This window comes from Podarcis raffonei, chromosome 1 (genome assembly GCF_027172205.1).
Source record: "Podarcis raffonei isolate rPodRaf1 chromosome 1, rPodRaf1.pri, whole genome shotgun sequence".
Taxonomy (NCBI): Eukaryota; Metazoa; Chordata; class Lepidosauria; order Squamata; family Lacertidae; genus Podarcis; species Podarcis raffonei.
This window is the reverse complement of record NC_070602.1, coordinates 73750667-73777733: the sequence shown is the minus strand read 5'-3', so window position 1 is coordinate 73777733 and position 27067 is coordinate 73750667. Positions and strand designations below refer to the sequence as shown.

The following is a 27067-nucleotide window of genomic DNA, read 5'->3' as shown; positions in this document are numbered from 1 at the left end:
GGAATAAAAGCTCCCATGGGCCTGTTTGTTGCAACACCCAGAAAGGACTTTTGAGTGTGCTCTTTGAGTATCACGGAAGACCTGAGGGCTTTGTCTTTCTTTTCCTCTGCTCCCTTGGCATGGCTATGGCTCTGCTCTATAAGCCCCACCTATAATGCAATTCTTGTGTTTTAGTATACAGTGTGCAAGACTTTTAACTGAATAATGTGATGATTAGGGCTGGGAGATACCTGGTTTTCAGCAGCACAATATATCACCAGTTAAACACTGTGATATTTCGATGTATCACAATATTTGAAATGTGGCTGGAGCCATGTAGAGGTGAACACGGTCATGTCCTGGCAACTGCTACTACTTATGGGTCTAAGTCTAAAATTAATCCTTTTTTACTTACCTTTAACACATTGTTACAACTGTTAATGTTATAATACTGCAGTACCAGTAATGTTTAAATTAGCACATTTTCTCTTAAGTTAAAGCTGTAGAAGTGATTAGTAGCATAGATATCAAAGGTTGCCTAAAAATTTAATTACGTTATTAAACAAGAAAAAAAAGCAGATTTAATGTCACACTTTTAGATATTCAAATATTCAACAGCAGAGCAGGGTGGGGGGATTTCTTTTACTCTGAAGCAACTTGAAAGCCACAATCACACAGAGAAGAAGGAGGAGGAGGAGGGAAGGAGAATCACAGAGCAAGGAAGGAAGCAACTCGGAGGGGAAAGAGTTAACAAACAGAGAGTGCAAGCGAAACACTGCAGGGCTGACTGAGCTAAAAAACATGGGGATAAAGAAAGGGAGCTGAAGAAGCCTTTCTCCACAGACCCCTGCACCTCCAGGAAAGTTCCTTGCCATAGTGCCATGGCTCCAAATGAAACATCAGCTGGGCACACCAACAGAGGGGAGAGGGAGTCAGGGAGACAGTCACACTCACACCCACACCCACACAAGCAGTACAGTTTTAACAAGGGACCGGGCTGCCAGTTACAGAAAGCAAAGTGTAAAGTGTGGGTTGGGTTAATAAAAACTCCCAGTGCTTTTTGCCGGCTGCTTCACAAAAACAAATGCACATCACACCACATCAACGGGAGGGGGGAGGGAGACACGCGTACACACTAGCACACCCACAAGCAGTACACACACACAGAGAGAATGACAGAAGAGGGTCAAATGCCAAAGGAAGGTGTCTGTTGGTTTTTTTACTAACCTGTTTATGTTTCTATGAGGGAAAGGGGCTCCAGAAGTCTGAACCTGCAGGTTTCCCCTAAGTCAACTACCAGCCTGGCACCTTGAAGCGAGAGACTTGAGGGAAGAAGTCCCTGCTTGCTGGCTGGATGGCTGGGGAGATGGAGAGCTAACCATTTCTTAAAGCTCAGCTTGGCGATACATATCTGCTTGGTGATATTTGAGTCAGCTTGCTGTAGTAATTTGTAGAGTTTTGCTGCTGCTGCTACAGGAGACAGGGAAGGTTGAGACTCACAGTGACTGCTAAACTGGCTCTCAAAGCTCTGTTTGGCGATATCTGCTGGGCGATTTTTGAGTCTGCCTGCTGTAGTGATTTGTAGCTATTTCATTAATGCTGCAGAAGGCAGGGATGGAGGTTGACTGAGGTGGAGTTAGCAAGGGCTGCACACGCAGGAAGAAGCATTGGCTTCCTGGTTTTTCCAGTATTGTGAGTTTTGAATACCACACACACAATATGCGATAAATTGCAAAGTCATCTTTTAAAAAACGGTTATCATGATTTGATCTAAAACCTGGTAAATCGATTTATAGCACAGCCCTAGTGGTGATAAGTTTCCTTAGGGGAACTGCAAAATGAAATCTCTGAGCCACTCATCCCATCAAGCAAGCATGAGAAAGGTTATTGCGCACATTTAAGGTTCTTGTGCACATTTATCTCAACCCCTGTGGGATGGTGGTGGTGCTGTGGGTTAAACCACAGAGCCTAGGACTTGCTGATCAGAAGGTTGGCGGTTCGAATCCCCGCGACGGGGTGAGCTCCCGTTGTTCGGTCCCTGCTCCTGCCAACCTAGCAGTTAGAAAGCACGTCAAAGAGCAAGTAGATAAATAGGTATTGCACCGGTGGGAAGGTAAACTGCGTTTCCGTGCGCTGCTCTGGTTCGCCTGAAGTGGCTTAGTCATGCTGGCCACATGACCTGGAAGCTGTACGCCGGCTCCCTCGGCCAATAAAGCGAGATGAGCCCAGAGTCAGCCACAAATGGACCTTATGGTCAGTGGTCCCTTTACCTTTACCTTATCTCAACCCCCAGATCCCCAGTTGAGTTATGGGTCTCCTGTGATTAATGGCAAAACAATGCTTTCTGTTGCACTCTTCTATTTTAACTCTGCCTTCTGTCTGGTATCTTTCTTGATGTTAATATTAGTGCAAAAACGCAAAGAAACCAGGAGATCATCAAAATATTTTGTACTTAACATTTTTCCACTTCACAGCTTTCTCTTCATTTCAGGCAATACCTTCTGTCTTGTCACTGCCTTGCTAGTTGTTCCCCAGATGTCCACACACACTAAAACAGATGCATGAACCATCTTAAAACCTGCAAGAAATTACATGGACCATAGGAACAAAATACTAAGTTGCTGAAGCAGAAAAACGTTCTCTCTTGTGTGTGAACCAAGTTGAAATAAAATGGCCAGGATGTCAAAAGCACTCAGATTTGGAAGTCAAGACCCAGTGCTGAATGTGGAGATCAGACAGAACTTTTAGGAATAATGGTAAAAACTCATTCATTCAGAATGGTGGTTCAAAAAGTAAATATGGTCTGCTATGTGACCTCCAGCACATCAAGCCAAACTTTTGAAATTTCTTCATTCCAGGAAGGTTAAGAAAACGTGACTGTTTGAAGGGGGTGGCAGCAACTGTTTAATTAGAAAGACATGAATCTGCTTTCTACTAGCCCTTGGGGATGAAAACAATTGCCCTTATTTGCGCTAACTATATCATGTAGAAAATGCTCGAGTAAACTGGTTCTTTAAGGAGCTTCCCCCAAAGCAACTTACTCTTTATTTACAAAGGAGCAAAGCATCTGGTGTTCAAAAAAGATTAGATCGTGTCTGCTAGATTAGTATTTCTAAATTGAAGCTAGATAAATCATTATGGTGTTTTTTTAGTAGCAGTAATTAGCTGCTAGGACAAACTACCATGTGATGTAGCAATTATCTATCACTTGTAGTCTTTAATCAAGTTAGGTTTGGATTGAAGTAGAAGAAATTATCTTGGTTGCATAAACGAAAGACTAGTTTCTGAGAAATTGGGTGTGATGGAACTGAGAATGCTAAAACAGACTTCCAAAGGTTTAAATCTAGTTTGGGCCTGAGGTGAGAAGGGCAAGCATTTGAGGAAGTGAGGAGCATGGCTCCCAAGCAGCTTCCTGAGTTGAGGTAATTTATGTGGACGGAGAAAGATGAGAGGGTAGAGGAGGTGGTTGAGGAAGGAAGTCCTCCCTTCTTCTCTTCCCTGCCCCTCTGTGAGTTTTGAGGGAAAAAATATGATTTAGAGAAGGATTCCAAATTGATAATCTAGCAATCCTGCAATAAGAAGAAGCTTATCACAGTGAGGAGTTCTGGTGTGCTGTGGGGCAGAGGCAGAAACGGAATGGATATTCACCGTTTGAAGCACTGGGAGTTTGGTTCCCATGTTCTCGTAACTGGTTTTCCAAGTGTCCTGATGCAATCTCAAGAGCCAGTCTTGGTCAAATTTTTGCCCACATGGATCCTAGCTGGCCAATTTCATGTAGCATTATCAAGTTTACTTTTCCTTCTCCCGCCTCTCCCAAACTCTCAAGAATTTGTTCCATATTTGTGTGTAAAAGAGCTGTCGCAGTTCTTTCCGGGAAGCAATAAATCTTTGGCTGGAGAAAAGGCAATAAAGAAGGCACACAAGAGATGACTTATATGATATTGCATGCACAGGAACTCACATGCAGTCATGGGTAGCTTTTAAACCCTTCCTTACACAGCCTGCAAAGCTGTGTCATCTGTGCACTGTAAACTGATTTCCTTCCAGGCAATTTCCTGTCTGCCAACACTGTGGGCTTTCTGTAGGATTTCTTTATAGAACCAGCCAGGACCTTACATCACCGTCCTCCTTCCCTGCCTTCACTTCCCTGTAGGACAGTGATAAATATCTGACCAGGGCTACTTTAGTACACAATCTTATTTATTATTTTATTTTGACATTACTATTATTAGTAGTATTTTATTTATGTATTTATACCCCACCTTTTCCCTTATGGGGAAACTCCCAACAACTATTCAACTAGGTAATAATCATATACCAAAAGACAGCTGAATAAAAACAATCCAATAGCAGCAGACAAAATAGGATGGCATTCAGCTAAGTTTTGCTCAAAGTAGTCTCACAGAAATTAATGAATATGAGTAAGGTCCATTAATTTCAAATGGTCTACTCTAACTTAGTTGCCTTTCACCCATAAGAATCCACTCATTTCCACTCCATCTTTCTCCTGCAGCATTGCAGATATATTATCATCTAAGAGAATTATGCCCTTCCCCAACAGCAGCCTCCCACTCTGTGGTGTTTGGGCCTGTTAAGGCACTAGTATTTCATCCCCTGGATTAGAATGAAGTTCTCTTTTTGATAGACCTGTTAAAGAGCAGGTTCTCTCCCTCTTGTAGGTTTCAGAAAATCCCACCAATTTAAATGCACTCTCTGTAGTGGAAGGAGAGAGATATGGTAGAAGGGAGAGCACATGTAAGCCTGAGGTCTGCTTTCTGATCTCATCTTGGGTACAGTCTTTTAGAAAACACATTGTCTGAAAAGGACACCAGTAGCTTCTCTTGGAATACTTTACAACTTGTAACTTCCTTGTTGAATGTGTCTATCCAAAACCAGTCTGTTCTTAGACTGAAGTCCCAATGGTGCTGGAGAGGGTTGCACTGTTACTTCTCAAATTTTGGACATGATGCTATCTGGTGATACCCTGTAAATTGGGATGAGTGAATATAGTTATTGGGTCAGGGATACTTGGCCTCAAATTTTGCTAAGTCACAGAGCTCCCTGGGTGGTCTTTGCAGATCGGGTGACATAAATCGCATGAAGGCTGCCCTAACCTCCTTGAAAGAACAAATGTGATGAGTAATTTTGCCTTTTAAAGGCAGGAGTGTTGTGTGTTCATTTCCTGTCAAAGAACTTTGTGCCACCATCTTGCGTGGTCTAACACAGGGGTCGGCAAAGCTTACCAGGCATGGGCCGGATCACTCCTGCGGAGATCCTTCGTGTGCCAGACCGGCACAGCGCAACGCCGGAAATCACGTCTGCGCATGTCCGTGGCACCGGAAATTGCTTTGCACATGCCCAGATGCCAAAAATCATGCCTGCACAGAAGTGATTTTCGGTATCTTGGCATGAGCTGAAGCGTTTTCCGGAGCCGTGGAAGAGAGTCCCCATGCCGCGCCGGTTTAGCGCAGCGCGTGTGGACTCGGTTTGGGGGTGGCTCATGGGCCGGTTAAACAGCCTCCGTGAGCCTTAGGTTGGCGACCCCTGGTTTAACACCCAATTTTCCATTTTCTGTCATGCCTTTCCATTAAGAAACTTTCACAGAGTGGCATACATTTTAAAGCAAAAACAGTAAAATGTTGTTAAGAAATAGTAAACTCAAGTGGCAGTCCTGAAAAAAAGAGATACAGTTCCATCATAGATTAAAAACCTCCTATAATATAATATAATTTGCCTGGTGCCATAATGGCATAGATGAAAGCTGCACCTCCCTGGGGAGGAGAGCACTCCATAAGTGGGCTACTTTCTGGTAAGTCACTCTTACTAGGAAGAAGCATTTAACTTTGTAGACTTGGGCAGAGCTGTCTGCCCACAAACATTCTACTGAGATACTGGGCAGAATTACCCCGAGTCCTGGAGAATGAGCATGGCAGTCTGCCATAGTACCCACGGGAAAAGAAGAAAAGGGAAGTGGGGATGTATACCTGACCTGAAGTACCTAGAGAGCAAGTCAGGAATGGAGAACTCTGCTTTTTGCCTCCCGTTCAGTATTCTGTGTCAGTAAGGCAGACCCATTCCTTGGTCCACAGAAGTCTGAAGCTGGTCCTTGAAAGTGTAGGGCAAAAAGAGGGTCTTGTTGGAGCTGTGAGCTGTGCAGCCATCGAAAATCTGGGGTTTAAGCATTACTCTGGCCCAGTGTAACTCTGTGGACAGGGGAGGGGTTTCCTGAATGTGTGAGTGTTGCAACCTTTCTATGTCTTTGTACAATTGTTTATTTCCTGCAAGTTCCTGTCTGTCACCACTCTGTTTACACCAATAAGGTTGAAGTGGAAAGGACATGATTCTGGTTATCTGAATACACTTTGAATCACGAGTTTACCTTTGGAGTTCTCTAAAGGACTTACTGTCTTATGTGGGGGGTGGGGGATCTTACAGGAGGATTAGCGCACCAATACTATTATTAAGTAGTAGGAAATCAGGATACTTATGCATACTTTCCAGCTCACATTTAAGATAAGGACTAGTAGCAGGGTCTAGAGAGTTCATAATATCAAGTTATGCCTATTATCCTGATGCCATGATCTACAAGAACAAACCACAGAAAAAGTTCACATTGACATCCGTCATTACAGTAGCTTCCTACCTAGAAGGACAGAATTTGGGGCTGCTGCCATAGCAGAGCCCCCACCTCCCATAAATGCTCCTTTCTGCTGGCAGATTTTGGCACAGAGGTGACTATGTACCAATCTAACCCCCTCCCCAAAGCCATCACAATCAGGAGAGGGGTTCAGATTGCAGCCTTAGCCCAGGAAAACTTATTTCACAATTAAATGTTAAGCCTTACAGGTATCACAAGATTTGTTATTCTGTTACTATAAAAACAACACACTCTGCTAATGCTCTAGAAGGGTCATTCCATGTCAGTTCAACGTGGTCATGCCACCCACCATCTGGGATTTTGATGAAACTTGGTGTACACCATTCCCTTATGGTTGAAAGAAACCCCCTCTGTCTCAAACAGTTTTAATTTTATAGAATTTCAAAGTTTCGTGAAATCTGTGTTTCTGTCCCTCTTGAGATCCTCGGCCTTGTGTGCATTTTATCTTTTTTCTCCATAACTAATGATCAGATCTCGTTGAAATTTTACAGAGAGATCAATAACTTGATGAGGATTTTAGGAAAAAATAAAGCAGCACTCAAAAGATTTTATAAATGCCTTAAAAATGTATAAATGTAGCTTTTTTGATGGAAAAACTAGGTTTAGAAAGCCTAAATTTTCAGCGTTAGGGCACAATGCAATCAAAAGTTTTTGATGGTGAAAATTATTGCAAAGACATGCTCTTTCTCAGCAAAGAATAAAATCTTTGGGTCTCTTATGTCTTGGAACAAAATTTTGTGTTTTTTGGACATCGTGGGGGGAAAATGGCTACTGGGTACAACTTTCCTACAATCCATAGCTGTAATAGAAAAAATTAATGAAACAAAGTTCATCTTAAAATCTAAAATAATGTTGGTTATTACAGGGTTGTTTTTTTCAAAAGCGCAGGCTTGTTTTTCATTTTTGCGGTATTGTTCTCTGTGTAAAATTTCAAAGAGATCAGATCATTGGTTATAGAGAAAAAAACACACAAAGTTCTAAGGCACTTTCATTTTTGAGAATAGTCTCTATGCTGCAACATATAAGGAAGGGTTGTGGATAATTCTGGGTGTAGGGCAAAATCATTTGCTTCTCTCTCAGTCCCTGCTACCCTCCCTTTGTCCAAAGCTGCTTTCCCCACAGAACTGCAAATTGCACACTGGATATAAAATAATTTTTAGATGTGATTAATGCTATACAGTGCTTGAGTGCTCTGAGAGGATATAAAGGGGTTTAAAATGCATGTTTTGTAAAAGAAAAGAAAAAAGGGGGAGACCCCATGTCCTATTATAGGTTATCTCTTTGTTTATAACCTCACATTCTGATTTACTGGCATTAATTAAAATTGTCTGGCTTGGGATTGCCATGTTAACAATGCCTCCCTAATAATCTTGATCGCATGCATCGCACAATGGACAGTTACCTCTTGCATGCATGCATATCTGCTACCAGTTACCACAAGGTTCCTGTGAGATTTCACAGTTCTGACCAAAACGTTGAGCTCTTCCTTCAGCACAAGTGAAATAAAGGCTGCACTTTGCTCTAAGTGTTCCTTCAGCACAAGTGAAATAAAGGCTGCACTTTGCTCTAAGTGAAGGAAGTTGCTAGGATATTTCATGGCATCTTTCCCATGTTCCGAAACCTTCATTAGTCTTAAAGAGCCAGATGCAGATATGAGTTTGGTATCCAGATTTTTCACTCCCCCTAGCAGCAACTTCTCTGACGCTTACAGGAATAAATTGCCTTCCCTGCTTGGTAGTCTGTTTTCTTCTTGTTGAAAGAGCCATAAGTGAGGGTGGTTTCACTAAGCCCACTGAAGCAAATGTCTTATTAAATGAGCGTACAAAATCTGGTTCTGATAGTTACCAAAGAGAAGGTTCTATGTATAGGTGCTGCTGAATTAAATAACTTGGAATTTGGTGAACTGGACTCTGGTGAATTTTCTCGGGGTAGACTTTCAGAGATCAGATGCAGGGTGCGGCGAATCCATCTGCACAGAAAACAATTAAATGTAGCAGGTTGTTGTGGTAATCACATTCTATTTCAATGCCGCCTTTTTTGGTGCTAAAACATTGTAGTGTAAACAGGAAGGGTGAATGCAGGGTTTCTCTAAGACACAGTATATCTGGGGCTGCAATCTTAACTTGCACTTACGTCCAAGTAAAACATGGTTAGGATCAAGTTTTTGGGTTGCAATCCTACACACATATACTTGAAGAGAAGTTGCATTGCAATAAGTGGGACTTTGCAAATAGATATCTTTGGCATAAGGACAGGAGATTTATCCTCTGAATCCTTTTGAAATTTTGACAGAAGACTCTGTTTGAGAATAAAAATGAACAGAAATCAAGGACATATTTACAGGCTGTATCCACATTATGTTTATCTAGGAAGCTGGATTTAAAAGTGTATAACGGGCTTCTCCAGCTGCCTTTCTGTCTGTCTACAGTTTGTGGTCCCATTTTCCCACCACAACCTGCTGATATTTCCACCCTCCTCTATCTCCTTTTCATCTAATTATGCTGAGCAACACTGTTATCTTCCTGATCCATTCTGTAGTATGTATTCTAATTCTTGCTAGTATTCTGCTGGCTTTAAAAGTAGTTGAAGCATGTTTCAGTAGATCATATTGGAAGGGTTTTAATTAGGGGGCTGTCCTGTTGAAGCATGGACCGTACTGCTTATGTGTGGACACATGTAAGCAAACACAAAGTCTTTTGCTCATGACAAGTATAAAGTGCCTTATTTTTGCCCCATAAGACGCACCTGACCATAAGACGCACCTAGTTTTTAGAGGAGGAAAGCAAGGGGGGAAAATACAGAGCGCATGAGGGATAAAGATCCCCCTCCGCACTGGCTCCTGGCTGCTCTCATCCAAATCACAGAGCCCCTCAGACGGAGGGAACTCTAAAGAGTGTTCTAAAGCCCTCTTCCCCCACCTCGCCTCTCCCCACCCGCTCGTGTGGGTACCACCATTAGGATGCTACGCCCCTGCCGCTCCGGGAACCAAAGTCCCCAGCTCCGCCACTGCTAGGGACCACACATTCGTTCCATAAGACACACATACATTTCCCCCTTACCTTTTAGAAGGAAAAAAGTGCATCTTATGGAGTGAAAAATACGGTATGTCAATGTGCGGGGGGGGGGGGCTGTCAGAAGCTCCATCCATTTGCAGAATGGAAGGGGAGGGTAGCTTTGTATAAAGCAGTGGACAATAAGTTAGAATGTATATAACAATACATAAAATCTGCATAAAAACAATACATAAAATTTGACATTGCATGCAATGTATTTATTGGATGTATATCTCATAAAGTAGTAAAGATTTGGTGTGTGTTCTTTACAAAATCTACATGCTTGAATATACCATTTTTTAAAAATTCTGAGCAGGAGAGACTGACTTTGGTAACTTTCTTTAAAAGAGAGAAGAAGAATGAGACGCTTTGGTGACTGTGACGTGTGTACATGGGGCAAGTGTTACATTTGTGCTCTGCTGCAGACATCACCCATTTGCCTCCCACCAGTTTTCCCATGAGAAACGGGACATTGCACTGTTTTCTAGCTCTGCGGTGTTGCTCAGGCAGCTGAAGCATTATCTTATTTGGAATATGGAAAGCAGAATTGGACACCTGGAACAGCAACTGGAAAAAACAGTATGCCAAAGATCAGGCCCATTGCAGTTTGTTTTCAATTTGTCAGAATTCTTGCCGACTCTGAGTGGAAAAAGCAAAATTGCAGTCTGCGCCAGTGTTTAGTTTTCCTCTTGGGTTTTTTCTTTTTTATGAGCAGCTCAGGGCTGTTGTTTTGTTTGTCAGATGGTGAAGTAGAAGCCAGAATTATGGTGGACTTGCCACATGTGTACACACTGTGCCTTTAAATCACATTCAAAGATGGGAGGGAGGGGAATGCTCCTCACAAACAGCAATGTATAATACTAAACTCTGCTTCCATCTTCTTTAGCGTGATTTCTTTCTTTCTGTACTGCAGAGGGAGATTCAGTGCAGCTGTACCACATACCCCTTTTAACAAGCTTGGCCCGGGCATTTCCCATACTTTTGTCTCTTTTTACTTTTCTTCTCTCAGCTGTTCAGTGTCTTTTGGAGTCCAAATTTAAATACCCTTCATACCATGTTTACAGTGGTACCTCAGGTTACATACGCTTCAGGTTACAGACTCCGCGAACCCAGAAATAGTGCTTCGGGTTAAGAACTTTGCTTCAGGATGAGAACAGAAATCGCACGACAGCGGCGCGGCGGCAGCAGGAGGCCCCATTAGCTAAAGTGGTGCTTCAGGTTAAGAACAGTTTCAGGTTAAGTACGGACCTCCGGAACGAATTAAGTACTTAACCTGAGGTACCACTGTATTTTGCAAAACTAGACTCAGTTGCCATGATTTTTGAATTGCCTTGCTTTTGAAAATACCACTCCTTGAATGGAAGAAGCTATGGGAAAAACTGCGCGACTATAATCCTGGTCTGGTATCTCAGAGAAAGAACGTTGCACTGCAGAAAGCTACAGAGATGTGGGGAAATGATAATGTTTTTGCGGCACAACCCCAAGTTCCCACAGCATCACCTTATGCCAGGTGCATTACAGCGCTTCGGTGCACACCTGAATTATGCAGTTAAAATATAGAGGCTGTGTTGTTGCAAGGCTAAAAATGAGGAGGAAGAGGAGAGTGGTGGCAGAAGGATGAAGTAAGTGGTGGCCAGGTTGATTGTATCCACCACTCCATGTTCACCTTACTATGAGTGTACAAATAGGAGTGGATGAGTGTGTGGCTGTTCTTTGTGGCTTTTGGTGTTGTCCGTATCCAGACTATGGCTTGCTTGCTTGCTTGCTTGCTTGCTTGCTTGCTTGCTTGCTTGCTTGCTTCAAACAAACCGCATGTGGTAAGCCAGAAATCAACCAAGGTTTGTTCTTAGGTTATTTCTAGCATACTGCTAGTTGGACACACCTGACAAAATAAATTTGAAAAATAAAAATAATGAGAAGCCACGCTGTGACTTTTTTGAGCCCCAAAGGTGCTCCATGAGGGAGAAGCCCATGGCAGGAAGGAGGCACATTGGTACTTAGAACAGTATACAGCATAGGGCTCGTCTAGACTTGTTCTGGTCCCATGCCTAGAAAGCGTGAGTCTGAGTGGTTTCTGATTGTCATGTACTTTCTAGGCATGGGTTCAAGCAGTTTTGCCCTTCCCCCACCACTTTTCCTTGGAAAACCTACTCTTTAGCAATAAATTGGAGGAAGCATCGGTCCCAAGAAAATCCTATTGATGTTTGCTCTGATTCAGTGGTAAAGATCAGGCTTCCTTGGGTGAAAGTGGTGGGGCAAGGGCAAGTCTGGATGTCCCCAAATTGGTTGTGGCATATTGTGACATGAAAACAAGGCCAGTGTCTAACTTCTCTTTGCAAAATCTATGTCACTTCCTTCAAAAAGCTACCCTGGGGCTTTCATCTAATGAGCCTCACTAGTGGACATCTCTGCAAAGACTTCTGTTAGTGCAACCGTGTTTTTCGCTCTCTTGCCTTTTCTCCTCCTCACCCCAAATTACTGGCCCCCTTGGCCTATGGAGCGAGATGAGCGCGCAACTCCAGAGTCATCCGCGACTGGACCTAACGGTCAGGAGTACCTTAATTTTACCCCTACCCCTTTATGTAATGTTTCCTGTTCTGCTTGGAAGAAAGTACAAAAAAGAAAAAAATACAAACACACATTTCAAAAAGACTGCTTAAGCTGGCTACTTTAATATCCTTAAAGCTAAAAGTAGCCAGTTTAAGTATACTTTTAAAAAAAAAGGTGTATCATGGGGATGTGCAAGAATGATTCAAGATGCTGAGACTCCACCCCATGATCAGTAGCAAGATTATTCAGCGACACCTGTAGCTTCATCAATCATTGCCTATATATTTTAAAGAATATGACACAATCATCAGTACAAGTATCCTAGCATAGGGTCTTCATGAAATGAAATTCTTTGAGCCATACTACACTTCGCACATTTTCTGATGCTTCACAACAAACACACTTTTGGTAGTTAAGGCACTGGAAATGCTCTTCTGCTACTTGAGTGCCATTGTCATTAATTATGTGCTAATGTAGCCCCCAGCTGATACACTAGGACATAGATTCAAACATAACTTTCTAATCGCACTGGGATGAAAAGAACCCTATCGATAAGTGTCTCATTTGGGTTGCTGGAGGGAAATGAATGACTAATTCAACCTGAGGATTGTGTTTGGATATGTGTTTGGTACAGATGAGGTCTTTTAAACAAAACTGTAACCTCATTTAATCTCTTGAGAGCCAGTGTGGTGTAGTGGTTAAGAGCGGTAGATTTGTAATTTGGGGAACCGGGTTCGCGTCTCCGCTCCTCCACATGCAGCTACTGGGTGACCTTGGGCTAGTCACACTTCTTTGAAGTCTCTCAGCCCCACTCACCTCACAGAGTGTTTGTTGTGGGGGAGGAAGGGAAAGGAGAATGTTAGCCGCTTTGAGACTCCTTCGGGTAGTGATGAAGCGGGATATCAAATCCAAACTCTTCTTCTTCTTCTTATCCCTCATCCCATCTCACAGACCCTGCACAAATTTTCCTGGGTGTTTGGTGCATCTTGGGTGTGTGACGAGGTTTGGAATGTTTTGGTGAATCATTTTATGGCATGAGCAATCTCTTTTCCCCCATTTATTTGAAGAGGTCATGTTAACCTGCCTTCTTAAATTTCTTTTCAGCTGGCAGGAGGAATAATTCTAGGTGTGGCATTGTGGCTTCGTCACGATTCGCAGACCTCAAGCATCTTGGAATCGAGGCTAGATGACCAGCCGGCTCCTAGCACATACTACGTTGGTAAGCAGGAACCATGGGGGCTGGAGGGGGCTGGAATGTTGTAAGAATGAGATGGGGTGGAAATGCGGTTTGTTCCTCAACAGCTCTCTGGAACATTATCTGCCCTTAATAAAGCAATGCAAAAAAGAAGGAGAAGAAAAAGAAGAGAGAATAGCTATTTTCTATAATGGCAAACATACATATTATAACTAAACTAAACTTCCTACTGAAAGTGGTGCAGTGGTGACTCTGTTGACTTTTTGCTTTTGGACACAGTATATAATCCAGGCTAGTTTGAACTAACCTGCAAACAGAGCTTTGGGTTACAGAGTGCAGACCATCTCCTAGCCCCTTTTGGAGCTTCGTATCATGCTCTGTGCTAAAAGCACATGCGAAATAATTGTGTAGTGTCCAAAACTCAAACCCCCAGAATCTGACAAAGTGCCTATATCTGTGGCACTTCTCAGTTTAAGAGGTGAATCAGCTACAGCAGAAACTTCTGCATTGTTATCAGTAACCTAACAGAGCACCTGTCCGTAGGAATACCTTATTACATTGTACCATATCCCTGACATTCCTGTTCTCCTCTCCTCATCTTCTGACCCCACCACCACCACTTTTGAAGTCTACGTCCTGACTCTTTAACATTCCACCCGCCATAGGTTGCTTTGCTCTGGTGTCCTTGTGTGCATTTACCATTAGTCAGTCTCAAGCACTGAGAGATCATGTTTCAGCCCAACGGCTGCATTCCCTTTTGGGCAACCATCTGTGGGCCACATGGCAGTGGTGGGTGAGAGCAGAGGCCAAAGTGGCCAGAGGAACACATGTAAATTTCACCACCTGTGAAGTTTCTGCACACACACTCGCACACCCTTCTCTGCCCTCCACACAGACAAACCAGAAGCTTTATTAGAGCTCAGGGACACATTCCTATGTGAAGTAGGGCCAGAGATGTGACCTGAGGAGAGTTCTGAGGGCCAAATGGAGAGAACTGAAGGGCCACATTCAGGTTGGGTGAGGTTTCCCACTCCTGGTTTAGCTGCTTTATAGAAGTAAGCTGCTTGGCTGTCTGAGATGAGTTCTTTAATGGCTGATGGAAAACAGGACTATGACTGGTCATAATTGTGTTACCCTTGTTTTATTTTCATTTTGTTGTACTTTTCGTTTGGTTTTAATCCCTGTAAACTGCTCAGAGAACTTCGGTTACAGGGAAGGCTGTTGATTGTAAAAATTGAATAAAAATGCTCAGATTTGAATTGCAAGGCTCTTGAGCAACCTTTGACAAATTTAGGATAAATGGTAGCCCTTTTATGTAAGGCACTGTTGGAAGTGACATTATCTTGATTTATACAAACTGAAGAGCTTTTAGAGCCTTTTATCAAAAAGCAGGAGGCTAGTTTGATAAATATGCTTCAATATTGTTGAACCAAATGGAAAAGAGAAGGTTGATCCTCTTGTACAGCGAGTATTTTGCTCAAAGGCAAGCATTTCTTGAATGTGTTGAGTTCTGGGATATGGTGGGGGCAGACATTCAAGCACAGTCATCTTTTCCCACAGCTGAATCTGCATAAAGTTCTATGCATACCACCTGCTGCTGAGCGTGAGGGGAACTTGTGGCCCTCCAGATGTTGTTGGGACTCCCAACTTCCATCATTCCTAGCCAGCATTGCCAGTGGTCAGGGATGATGGCAGTTGTGGTCCAGCAACTTCTGGCATGCCACAAGTTTTCTCTGTTCCTGCTCTACGGATTTGTTGGGGGTGGGCAGGTTAGTAAATCCCACGCTGGTTTTAGAAGAGGAATAGAACAGGAACTCTCTCTTTGACTACCTGTCCTAAAGTAACAGGAAAACATAGCAAAAGTCCCAGCGCTTTCTTCCAAAACCACATTGGGACGTTGGGGCAGCAAGGCACAAGGAGACCTACAAATGCAATGCAGGCCAGTGAGGGTCCACTTGGAGGGGGCACTTGGCTGGTGAGAGAGGAAGGAATCACTTGCTTCAGGATCCTAGACATCCCTGCAACCAGCACTGGATTTAGGGCAGTGTGGGCGGTTCCCCTGCACAGGGTGCTGAGCCGAGGTGGCGCAAAATTCATTTGGGAGTGCCCAATTTTGGCCTTGCTCAGGGCGCACCATATTACCAAAGATTACCAACATTCACCCCTGCTAGACCTTTGCTTGCATGCGGCTCTTGCTCCAAGCCTCTGAATGGTGAGGAGCTATGGCTCTGCTGAGGAGGATGCAGAGCAGCTGTCTTCAATTGCAGTGATCAACGTGACTCATGTTCTCCAGGCTTGCCTGCCTGGATAAGTGTACTTAGGCTTAATATGATCTCTCTCATTTTTGTAAGTAAATCAGCCAGACTGCTGACTTGCTCAGAAGCAGAGCCCTTTTTTGGAATCATCCATCCCTGCAGGAGCAGCAGTCCAAAGCTTACAGCGCATTAAGCTGTGCAGAGCATCTGCTTTTGGTATCCCAGTTTCCTCACACAGCTTGGCAGCGCCACCAGCACTGATGTGTGCCTCAATGCCTATTTCCATGATTTGGTTTTTTGCATGCTGCCCACTTGCTTTTTGCACTGACTGGGAGAATATGAAGGCTTTGAGTCCTGTGTCGTGGATGCGGAACAGCATGGAAACAGAAGGCAGAAAGTCCAGGAAGTGGTGTGATGTGGTCAGCAGGTTATTTCTCCAGAATTTCTGCCCTACAGAAGGAAGCACTGTCTATCTCTCTCTTTTGCCAGTATTTGTTAAACATCCAGCAATCTGCTAATCTGCTTCCTAGTAACATTGGAAGTATTCCTAATATGCCTGCCGTGTGTGGGTGTGAGCAAGAGAAGCTCAGATACCTTATTAATAGAAGCTGATATGGCAGAGCTGTGAGTGACAAGAGTTTTAAAAGCGCAGCTGAATTAGCTTCTTGGCCCACCCTCTTGTGGAGCTGCCAACATGTTGCTGTGTGAGAATCATGCAGAAAAGGCGCTGCTTGGATTCCTCAGGGTTGTTTTTTAATTTCCATTCAGTAATAAATAGCAGACCATTTTGTTCAACTGTTCTCAACCCGAGGCTCCCCAAGTCTGGAGCCTCTGATGGCTTCTAATTGAAAGATTTGTTTCCAGACTTGCCACACCCTGCTTTGCTCTAGTGACTCCACTCCACTTGGCTATTCCTGGTTCACAAAGAGAGAGGAAAAGAGGAATGTTGTCCAGTGAACTTAAGGATATGTGCTGCTCTGCTTCCACATCCCTTGTATCATTTCTCATTTCTGCATGTTAGAACTCAACATAGAGCTGTCCTCTGCATAAAATATCCTCCGTACTGTATATTAGGACACATTTGCAAATTCACATGCATGTTGCTTAATTGGTCTGCTTCTGCAATCCGAAAGGAGAGGGGAGGTCACAGCATATGGAACGTGTTGTTTCATTTCTCTTGTGAGGGTGTGGGGACGAAGGAAGGGGAACTTTCAGCTTGTTAGAAGATGCATGAACTGTGAGCTGTGCTGAAAAACTTCCCTCCCTCCCACCCCCCACCCCACACCCCACACCCCAAATCTTTCCCTCTTCTTGTTTTCAACAAACATGCCAGCACGCAAGCAATATTTTCCCTCCCCTCTTCAACTGTGAATTCTAGAAACGTTTAAAAAATAAAAGCTGAGCTTTCAAGGAGTACTGTATGTTCCATCTGCTGAATCCTGTGGTTTTTAAGTTCCATCGGAGCCTTGGGCTATAAGGGAGAGAAGACAGCATTAACTTTCAGGGTAGAGTGTGCAGCCTGCTACCAGCCCTGTGCTAACAAGCTGTGTTTTGATAGCTGGCTTTGCCGACATGAGATGGCCTCTGAAGCGACCATTTTGAGGGAGTGGGTTTGTAGTGTACTGAGATCAGCACAGTGGCGAGGAAGTAATAACTGGGTAGGAGGAGGAGGAGCAGCTCAGTGCGATCACTTTTGCCAAAGCCCTTACGAGCCACGGATGGAGGATGCAGTGCGGAGTGAGTGGGAAGCAACAGGCAGCTGTGAGGATTAGGAGCCGACTAGGGGCAGACATTTGTGGTGTGTGTGCTGGGTGTGTCTGTGCGGGATGGCTGCATCTCCCTTCCCAGAAATGGAGCTCCCTGCCTGGCTGCAGAGAAGCCTCCCACCCCTATGCTGCTTTCTGTGTTTGTTCTTCGGCAGCTCCTCATTCCTATCTTGGCAGAGTGAGTGGAGCAGCTGGATGTCTTTTTCAATGCTAGCAGGAGGTTGTGTGTGTGTTTGTGTGTTTCCCCGCCCCCTCCTTCCACTGCAGCTCTGGCTGTGAAAGCTGGGCCTTCGTGCTACGGCGCCTGTTTACCGTCAGCTAGAGAAAGAAGAGTTCCTTCTCCTGGGAGTGGAGGAGGGAAGGGCCGGGCAGCGATGTGAAATGGAGGGCGGCAGATGAGGGCAGAAAAAGAGAAGCTTTACCCTCAATGATACAGTCCCAAGGCCTTTCCACAATGGTATCTGGCTACGAAGCCATTGCTACAATGGGCAGTAGCTGCGGTCTTGGTTAATGTATCCCCCAGCTCATAAAAAAGCTTGAGATCAGGGTGTCTCTCTGCCCCTGCCAGAATATATATAACCTGTCATGAAGATGCATCCTCCTAGTATTTTCTCCCAACATTTGCTTTGACTGCTTGTTTAAATTGGCATGGTGCCTTGGTTGATTCTGGTTCTTGTTCAGGTCTATACAGCCGGTCAGTTATGGATCCCAGTGGACACATGCCATGTACTCCATAGGTGCTAGAGCCCTATAGTAAATGCAAGAGTTTCCTGCAGCAACTTGTTGCTTTCCCTGTTGTTGTTGTTGTTTTTTCCAGACCCTGCACACCTGGTTCTGTGTCACAGCACCAAATCATTACTCCATGAGGCATTCTAGCTGTAAAACATTTTTATGCTATGGATATCCCAAATAGTTGGGTGGCTAAAATTATTTCTAACTTTTAGAAATATATATATATATATATATATATATATATATATATATATAGGCATTTGGAGTGCAGATGCAGACTTACAGACTTGAAGCAATGGGCCTCTTATTTCCTAACACCTGTTTCCTTTCATCCTATTTCTACTGGTTCTTTTTTAAATTGCTCTGGTTTCAACGTCAGATGCATAAATGCTTAAGCATATTTATCACAGTGAATTCAATGGGGCTTAGAAGGTAGATGCAAACAACTTTATGAACTCTGGTTATAAGACAGAAATATCCTGACTTTGAATTGCAAAATGCATTCACAGCTGATAGGTCTGAATTATGGTTCCCATGTGTTTTTTATATGTCCCCCTGGTGACAAATGTAGAAACAGCCCTGGAAGAGAAGGACTGGACCCCAATATCTCTGCTCTCATCAGCTCCAGCCAGCATGGCGAAGGGTCAGGGGAAAATGGCTGTTGTAATTGAACAAGACCTGAACCGCACTGGTTACCCCTGTTACAGAGGAAACTTGGCTTGGGAGTCATTTTTATTTAAGGAATTTCTCCCTTGAATGATCTGGGGGTGAGAGCTGTATGTGTGTCATCAAGGTTTGGGCTGTCCCTCCTTCTCAGCCCTACTCGCCCTTCCCTAAGAGTCCTTGCTTAAGGAGCTGCTACCTTTGGGGGGTTGCCAAAAGGGAAGCTATCCTATGGAAGGATGCAGTGCCAAGGACCAGACACTTGACTTAAGGGAGCTGAGCAGTGCTCTCCACCCAGCCAAGGAAAGCTCCACCCCAGTCGGCCTGTACTATTCTGAGACTGCTTGTACACACAGCATTTTCCTTGGGGGTGGGTTGTTTCCTTCTTAGGCCACTGCAACCCACCAGGCAGGAACAGCAAACAGAATCAGCAAGCTTGGTAGGAAAAGGCTAAGAAAAGCTAGGCTACCTGCTGCTTGCTTCTCCATCACCAGAAAGCTAGAGATACAGGTGTTCTTGGCTCCCATGTTACAGAAGAAAACAAATTCCATCCATAGTTTTGTGGGGGAGCATGACAGATTTAAAGATCAGTGGTGGGTTGTAAGTTTGCCCCAGAATCGACTAACATCTTCATGGGTTGATTTGAACAGCTAGAGGGCATGCAAGAAAGTAAAAGAAAATGAATATGTACCATACATTTAAAGTAGAATTATACAATTTTAACCAGTCATGGCTACTGCCCCCCCTCCAAAGAATCCTGGGAACTGTGATTTGTTAAGGGTTTTGAGAGTTGTTAGGAGACCCCTATTCCCCTCACAGAGCTAGAGAGTTCCTTGGGGAGAGGGATTGATGGTTAAACCACTCTGAGACAGATTAGACAAGAGGGTCCTGTTTTAGGCACATAGATGCAACATAACTGTTGGACTAAATAGCTTCCCAGTATTGATTTACTGCATGCTCCTTTTCCACCTTCCTTTGACCTTCCTATGCCCTGTATGCATTAATTCTAAATAGACTTTTCCTTTGATTTGTCAGTTTTGCAACGTTCTTCCCCCTTGGCTCCTGTGGGCTGAACATGGAGTTCTGGGCAATGCATCCATCGTAAAACAATGCATCCAGTCTAAAAACCTGTGAAATATGAAGAACAACTTTGTTTTTTTCATTTTTCTTTAAAATTGTAGCTCTCCTAATCAGTTGGTTGGTTTCAGGAAGACTTGAATTTCAGGCTTTTCTCCAGAGCTGACTGCTTGGACTGTCCAGGGCTGACTCTTAGTAGCCAGAGAACACCAGATACCTGGGAGGTCTTCCCCATGGCTGGGCTTGACATTGCCATTGCAGCTGCAGCAATATGCGGAACTTGTTCATGACTGCAAAATAACCAAAGTTCTTCTTCTCATAAAAAGGTAGAAGCAGGGACTTCCCACCTCCTCCTCAGCAGGGACTTCCCATCTTCTCTCCCCTTTCACCAAGAATAGAGATAGCAAATGAATCTGAAAGAGTATGCAAATAGCACAGAGTCCAAAATAAGAGAGCTGCTGACTGCTCCCACTCGGCTGAGCTGCTGAAGGACATGTGCCCTCCCTCAGTATGTCTGCCCATCTTGCAATTTCCGTCACTTTTTTGAACTTAAGGTTCACACATTTATATATATATATATATATATATATATATATATATATATATATATATGCATGACTATAGAAGGGATCCTATAAATTATTCACTGATGCTTTTTTAGTATACACTCTAAATTTATTATTTCTAAATTTTTTTCTCATGTGTCTTTGTGTACAGAGAGAGATCTCCTAATCAGTTTGTTGGAATTACATTGTGATCCCATTGTGATTGTATACTTTTACCTAAAGTACAGAAAGTTTGGCTTCAGAGTTTTGTCTTTTTTGTCGTGGAGCTACGGCGGGTGGGGAAAGTTACTGGAGGAGGAATACTCATGATGTGAGATTCTCCAGAGAACATCTGGAATGATTTCCTGCCAGATAGCATTCTTTCGGTACAAGATAGGCTCCATGTAGTGTAGAAAGTTCTTCTCAGGAAGGCAGGGGAAAGCAAGGAGTAGACTTTTCTCCTACTCCTACTTGTATCACTTGAGAAGGCTGGAGTAGGCTTACCTGTAGACATATTCAGGGTGTGGATCACTACAACTATATGGGGAGTTTCCGTGTAAAAGTCTTATTACAGTTCCTGGTTCTACTACTTGGAGGAAATGTCCTGGTTAAGTGAAGGAAAACACTTAACCTGTAATAGTGGTAGACGTAGTATTCATTTCATTTCTTTACCACTTTATATTTTTAAGAAACAAACAGTGCTTTACAACACATTAAAACATCAAATAAAACAATCCAGAACAAAACATTCCTAGAGAATGTCAAATGTAAAGTATACCCATTCAAAGCAACATAGTTAACAGGAAACTAAAATGTTGTCTTAAAGATTTCTAAACAGAACATTACAAAGCAGGTCAACCACAGAATGCACATTTAACGCAGCAAAGTTTTCTAAGAAAAACCTGAAAGGAAACATTACTATAGGAAATCAAATATAAAATGCATATTTAAAACAGCACAATTAACAAGAATAAAATATTATCATAAGCATAGAACATATCTGCTGCTGTTGCTGCCAGTCCTGTCAATGGTGGTTCATGATGAGTGGCAGCTATGGAAGCTCAGGCTCAGTGACCTGGGTCTGCACTAAGAGGTGGCCAAGATGGTCCCAGCAATCTTGCTGCTACATATTTTCCTATCCCATTCTTCTTAAGTTCCCAGCCTCCACAGTTTAAGAAGAAATCAAACTTGGGCTCTAGCCACACTACCCCTCTCAGAAATAATTGTATGTTCCCTTTCTTTGATTATGTTGTCTGTAAAACATGAAAAGAGTAAGAACGTGGTCAGGAAATAAAGAGAGTGCTCTTCCTAAACTTTGCCTTGTTCCTTCTCTTGCCTGTTTGACAACACCAGGTACTGAAATTGGCAGGTGTGAGCAGGAAGAGATATAGCCAGATGATTCCAGCATTCCTAGAGTTTCTGTGGATGCATTTATTGCCTGTTTTCTGGGCTGAAGACTGAGGAGATGGATCTGTCTTCACACCCTAGGTTTTGGCTCTGATCCTAAAAACCCAGTTGTGCGAGCTAATCCTGATGGCAGATGCAGTTTCACCTGTCACCAGAAGTGTAGCTCTTCAATAAATGGTTGTACAGCACAGTTTTTTTGAGGGGGGGTGCCAAGCAATTTTTGACGAGAGACAAGTATGACTCTAATGAAGGTTTGGTCATAAAGGAAATGTGTCTGAATGGAACAGCATTTGTCTGCATTCAAATGATTGGGTGGCTCCAAGAGAGATTTGGAAGACACCCCAGTTACTGAAGGGTCAAGAAGTCTTTTGTTTTACTTTTCTCTGAAAAAGGAAACGCAGTGCTGACCAACCCAATTCTCCAGAACTGCTTATGGAGTTCCACACATAGAGTGAACTCTCAGCACTTACCCTGCAGAGAAAACAACTTCTTCACTGTAGAGTGTCCAATATAAAGAGGTTAGTCTCGGGGGGAGAGAGAGAGATGCTCCCCACAGGCTCAGATGCTGCAGACGCAAGTGGCTTATCTCATGTCATTAAATCTACCCTGCTACATTTTCTTAAAAGGAGTTTCTACTTTGCTGAATTCAGTTTAGTTGGATACAAGGGGCCATTGTCTGTCTGCTTGGGAGGTTTGTTGTTGTTTTCATTTTAAAACTGCATAGAAAAGTCCCACTCTTATTTGCCTCCAGTTGTCTGTTTGGCTCTGGCTCTCCGGGACAAAGAGAAACTCAATAAAGGCTGTCTGTCTGTGTCTTAGAATGAATCTGGCTTTTCTCCCAAAGGCTTCTCAATCATTTTATTGCTTTCTGACTTCAGTTCCATTATCACACTTCTTTCCCACTCTCCATCCCACTGCTTAGGATGGAACAGCTTCCACTCTCTTGGGTGCCTGTCAAGAAACAGGAGGATGAAGTCACTGAGTATTGGAAAACTCCTCGAGTTTAACTGCCTGAATTATTTTCTTCTGTGAATTATGCCAAAGAAATTTGAGGTGGTCAGGAGGAGCTGCGTACCGATGCCTTTCCAGTGTGCAAACAAGAGTCTTGTTGAACCTTGAAGACTTGTGGTGCCTCCAGACTGTCACTATTTTGTGGGATGGATTTAGGTACATGCTGTTAACTTTAGGTTTGCAAAATTCAAGTTCCCTATTGCCCTAGCACAACAAATGCACTAACACACACACACACTCTCTATATATACACACACAATGAATTGTGGTTAGGAAAATCACAGAGAAATGCACAAAAGTGTGGGATAAATGAATGATGAACGGGAAGACATGTTAGCAACCGCATATATACATATGGTTTGGGGGGGGATAAAGAGTGTGAACAATGAGGTCGGGAAAATGAAATGCATAAACAGTGATAATTATGTAATTAACAGTGATTCACAAAACAAATGTTAGTAATGCAGACATCCTGGCACTGGAAAGCTTCCTTGCTGGGGTTGTAATAGCTCATCTTTCTCCACGCTGAAGTCCTAAACATGGCTGCTTAAGGGCAGGTCTCGTTGAAATGGGTGGCACTTGCTTTTCAAGAAAATGCGTTTTGGGACAAGAATGCAGGAATAACAGTTCTACAAACCAAAAGCATCTCTTTCTAGAAAGTTCTTAATTCACAGGGCCAGGGCACAGCTAGGGGAGAGGGGAGATTTTTCTGTAGGTCTCCTCCTCCCAGTAAGGCAGGAGCAGGAAACCACAGCTCCGTATTAGGAGTGTAGGCTTTGCATCCTTAAGGTTGCAGGTTGAGGGCCTAGTGTTTTCAAGAAGGGCTAGGGAAGGCTTTTACTAGAAACACCTGGATAGTGTTTTTTACAGAACGCCATAAAGAGCTACCTTACATAATGCAGCTTGGTAATGATAGCACCAGTGCCTGGTTCTGTGCTCATTGCGGATATTTGCATTATCTAGAAAGGTGTTTTTCTGCCTGGAGGTGATAATTTTATAGGGGGGAAGCGGCTACTTAATCTACTTGTTTCTTCATGATCTGATACAGGAGAGATTAAACCTTTTCACATATTAGTACTAACAGATGACCTTCTGTCTTTGTTTTTGCATTTCTCTCTCCTTTTTTAATAAAAAATAAAAAAATAAAATAAATCTTCAGCTGCACACCCCCAAAACAGTAATTGTGCAGCTTGCGAAAGCTTTTGTGTAAGGTCTTTGTGTGGGGTTCCTTGTCTCTCCTCTGGCCTCCTGCCGATCTACCTGACAGTGTGTTTATGCCATTCCTATTAGATCGATGCCTCCTGGCCCACATAAGACCTCTCTAGTATTGGCTGGCTGCCGTTTCTCATCTTGAACCCATTCTAGATTAAAAGCAGAGCTCCTTTCCCTCTGAAGAATGTTACTTCACAACAAATGGGATGGAAAGACATCTTCTGTTTTATAACAAGCCTTCAGGTTTATATGACTGTAAAGTTCTGCCCTCCCACCCCCACCCCCACCCCACTCTGTGTTTTACAGTAGCAAGCTGTTCACCTCCCACCTCTCCACCATCTGTGTCAAGCGCTTGGCAGGTTGTCAGTTTAGGACAGTTTCTGTAACAAGCTGGCTTTCTTCATGGCTGGCATTCTGTAGGCACAGTCAGATTTAGAGTGTTTCATTGTCAGCAGTTAACAAGGTGCTGGGAGTTCTTGACATATCCTTTTAGAACTTCCGCTGTGGGTTAAACCACAGAGCCTAGGACTTGCCGATCAGAAGGTCGGCAGTTCGAATCCCCGTGACAGGGTGAGCTCCCGTTGCTCGGTCCCTGCTCCTGCCAACCTAGCAGTTCGAAAACACGTCAAAGTGCAAGTAGATAAATAGGTACCGCTCCGGTGGGAAGGTAAACGGCATTTCCGTGCGCTGCTCTGGTTCGCCAGAAGCGGCTTAGTCCTGCTGGCCACATGACCTGGAAGCTGTACGCCAGCTCCCTTGGCCAATAAAGCGAGATGAGCGCCGCAACCCCAGAGTCGGCCACGATTGGACCTAATGGTCAGGGGTCCCTTTAATTTTACCTTATATATTGCTATAGGACTCTTTGATGCTGCACTGTTGCTTTCAGGGATAAGTATAACCCCCACCCCATTCTTTCCCTAGCAAACCAGCCATGACTTTTGATTAAGTTACCAGTTAGTAGCATGGAAATTTATAAATAGGAACATTATTGTTGATCATACAGTTTCATTTTTATCTCTCATAACATGCTGGCTTCATCCTGATTCTCTTGAACGGTGGTGTTCAAAACTTTCGGCCACTGCAGAACCCTTTTTATGGTGACTCAACTGCCAACGAGCCTATTTGAAGCTGCTATGTCAAAGAGGATTCTGGGGCATGTTCTGTGGTGCGCCCTGAATTATTGTGGGCTGGTGCTGGCCCGGCTAGTTCATCCCTCTTTCTGGTGCTTATATTGAACTGAGAAGCTAGATTTAGGCATTCATTGCAAAGGTATGAAAGGGGTCTTTCAGGTAAGTTCAGGTGAGAATGATTAGAATCCTCCCCATGGTTGGGTCCCTGATTGTTCAGGATTCCTGATCACATCTAAGGACAATGAACTTAGAAGCACCCTTCATATGGGAACAGAAAAAGGGAGAGAAAATGGCAGCAGTGAAATGAGAAGGTGAACATTATAGAAAGTGATGAAAGGCTCTTTTGGTAACAAAACACAGGCATAAATAATGATGACTTGCCCTCTTGTTCAGTATCAACCACAAGCTTCATTGAAGAGGAAACCACCAGAAATCAAGAAAGAGGATGCAACTGTTAAGTTGTGGGTGAACATATCAGACGACACAGCGATTCTTCAAACAGCTCTTGTTTATTCACAGGCCAGAAGAGAACTGAACTGAAGGGTTCAGCCAGCCTGCTTATATAGAGCTCCAGTACAACGCAACTGTAACAACTTTCTGTAATTATCCAATCACTGAACGTCACTTTCCATCCCTTATTTGCATATGTGGACCTGAGTGAAAACTATCTACAGTATCCCCCTGCTGGCCTAGGGTGGGCTCTTTTGGTAACAAAACACAGGCATAAATAACAATGACTTGCCCTCTTGTTCAGTATCAACCACAAGCTTCATTGAAGAGGAAACCACCAGAAATCAAGAAAGAGGATGCAACTACTAAAAGGATTCAGAAATTTGACCAATCATGCCTGAAATATTGGTTCACTTGTGTTGAAAAAATAGCATGCCAATACTTTTTAATCTGCATGCACAGATCCAAAAGTGGCGTGTTAACAAAAATAAAGGTACCCATGCCACCATCTTTCTTGGCCCCATCCAAACCATCTGTTCTGGCCTCTGCCCACAGACACTATCTTCACTCTGCTACTGCAAAGCTTCCTGTTTCACCCACTGACAGGCTTCTTGCTGGCAGTAGCCCATGGGAAGCCACAAAACGGGATGTTCTGGGGCCAGGGAAAAACTGACCCAATGGATCCTGAGCTAGCCCCAGTTGATGGGTGTGGGTTCAATTGCTACTACAGCTCCAGGCTGGCTTTGCCTGCCCCCCCTTTCTCCCCTGCTGGTGTGAGTAGAGTGGTGGTGTTCTGGATTAAACAAATGCACATCCCTCATCACAAGCTGTTTCTGATCAGACATCCTTCGTTGATGCCTGTGCCTTCCTTTTGTCTTCCCTGGCAGGAATCTACATCCTGATTGCTGTTGGAGCAGTGATGATGTTTGTCGGTTTCCTGGGCTGCTATGGTGCCATTCAGGAGTCACAGTGCCTTCTTGGAACAGTAAGATACCATTTTTACTTCCTTGCCTTTTCCCTTAATACCTTAATGATAACCCAACAGTAGAAAGGGTTGGTGTCCATTGAGGGGACAAGCATATCTGTGGTTTAAGTGCACTTTTGGTCCTGTTTAGCTGGCAGCTTTTGTCCAGAAGAAATGGGGAAACTGTAGAATCCTCCTGCAATTTATTTGATCCCAATTTATGTCTGTGAAAGACTTCTGTGGTACCATCTAAATCCCAAGGGTGCTCAGCATATTGCCACTATGTTCCTCAGTGACAAAGGGAAAGCCAAGCATGCCTGGTTTAGTTATTGTATCTCTAGGTATCTAAATTACCCAAATATTAAATTATTATTTGTGTAAGATTGCCTTGTCCTCCTAGAGAACAGCAGTATGTCCTAG

The 27067-nt window shown here is 43.5% G+C and overlaps 1 protein-coding gene across 1 annotated transcript in view; it reads left to right on the top strand.

Annotated features, from left to right (window-relative positions):
• CD81 (CD81 molecule) overlaps positions 1 to 27067 on the top strand; it is a 57020-nt gene that overhangs the window by 12378 nt on the left and 17575 nt on the right. Inside the window, exons 2-3 of the mRNA XM_053393818.1 lie at positions 13345 to 13459; positions 26571 to 26668. Coding sequence (XP_053249793.1) covers positions 13345 to 13459; positions 26571 to 26668 — 213 coding nt within the window. The remainder of the gene's footprint in view (positions 1 to 13344; positions 13460 to 26570; positions 26669 to 27067) is intronic.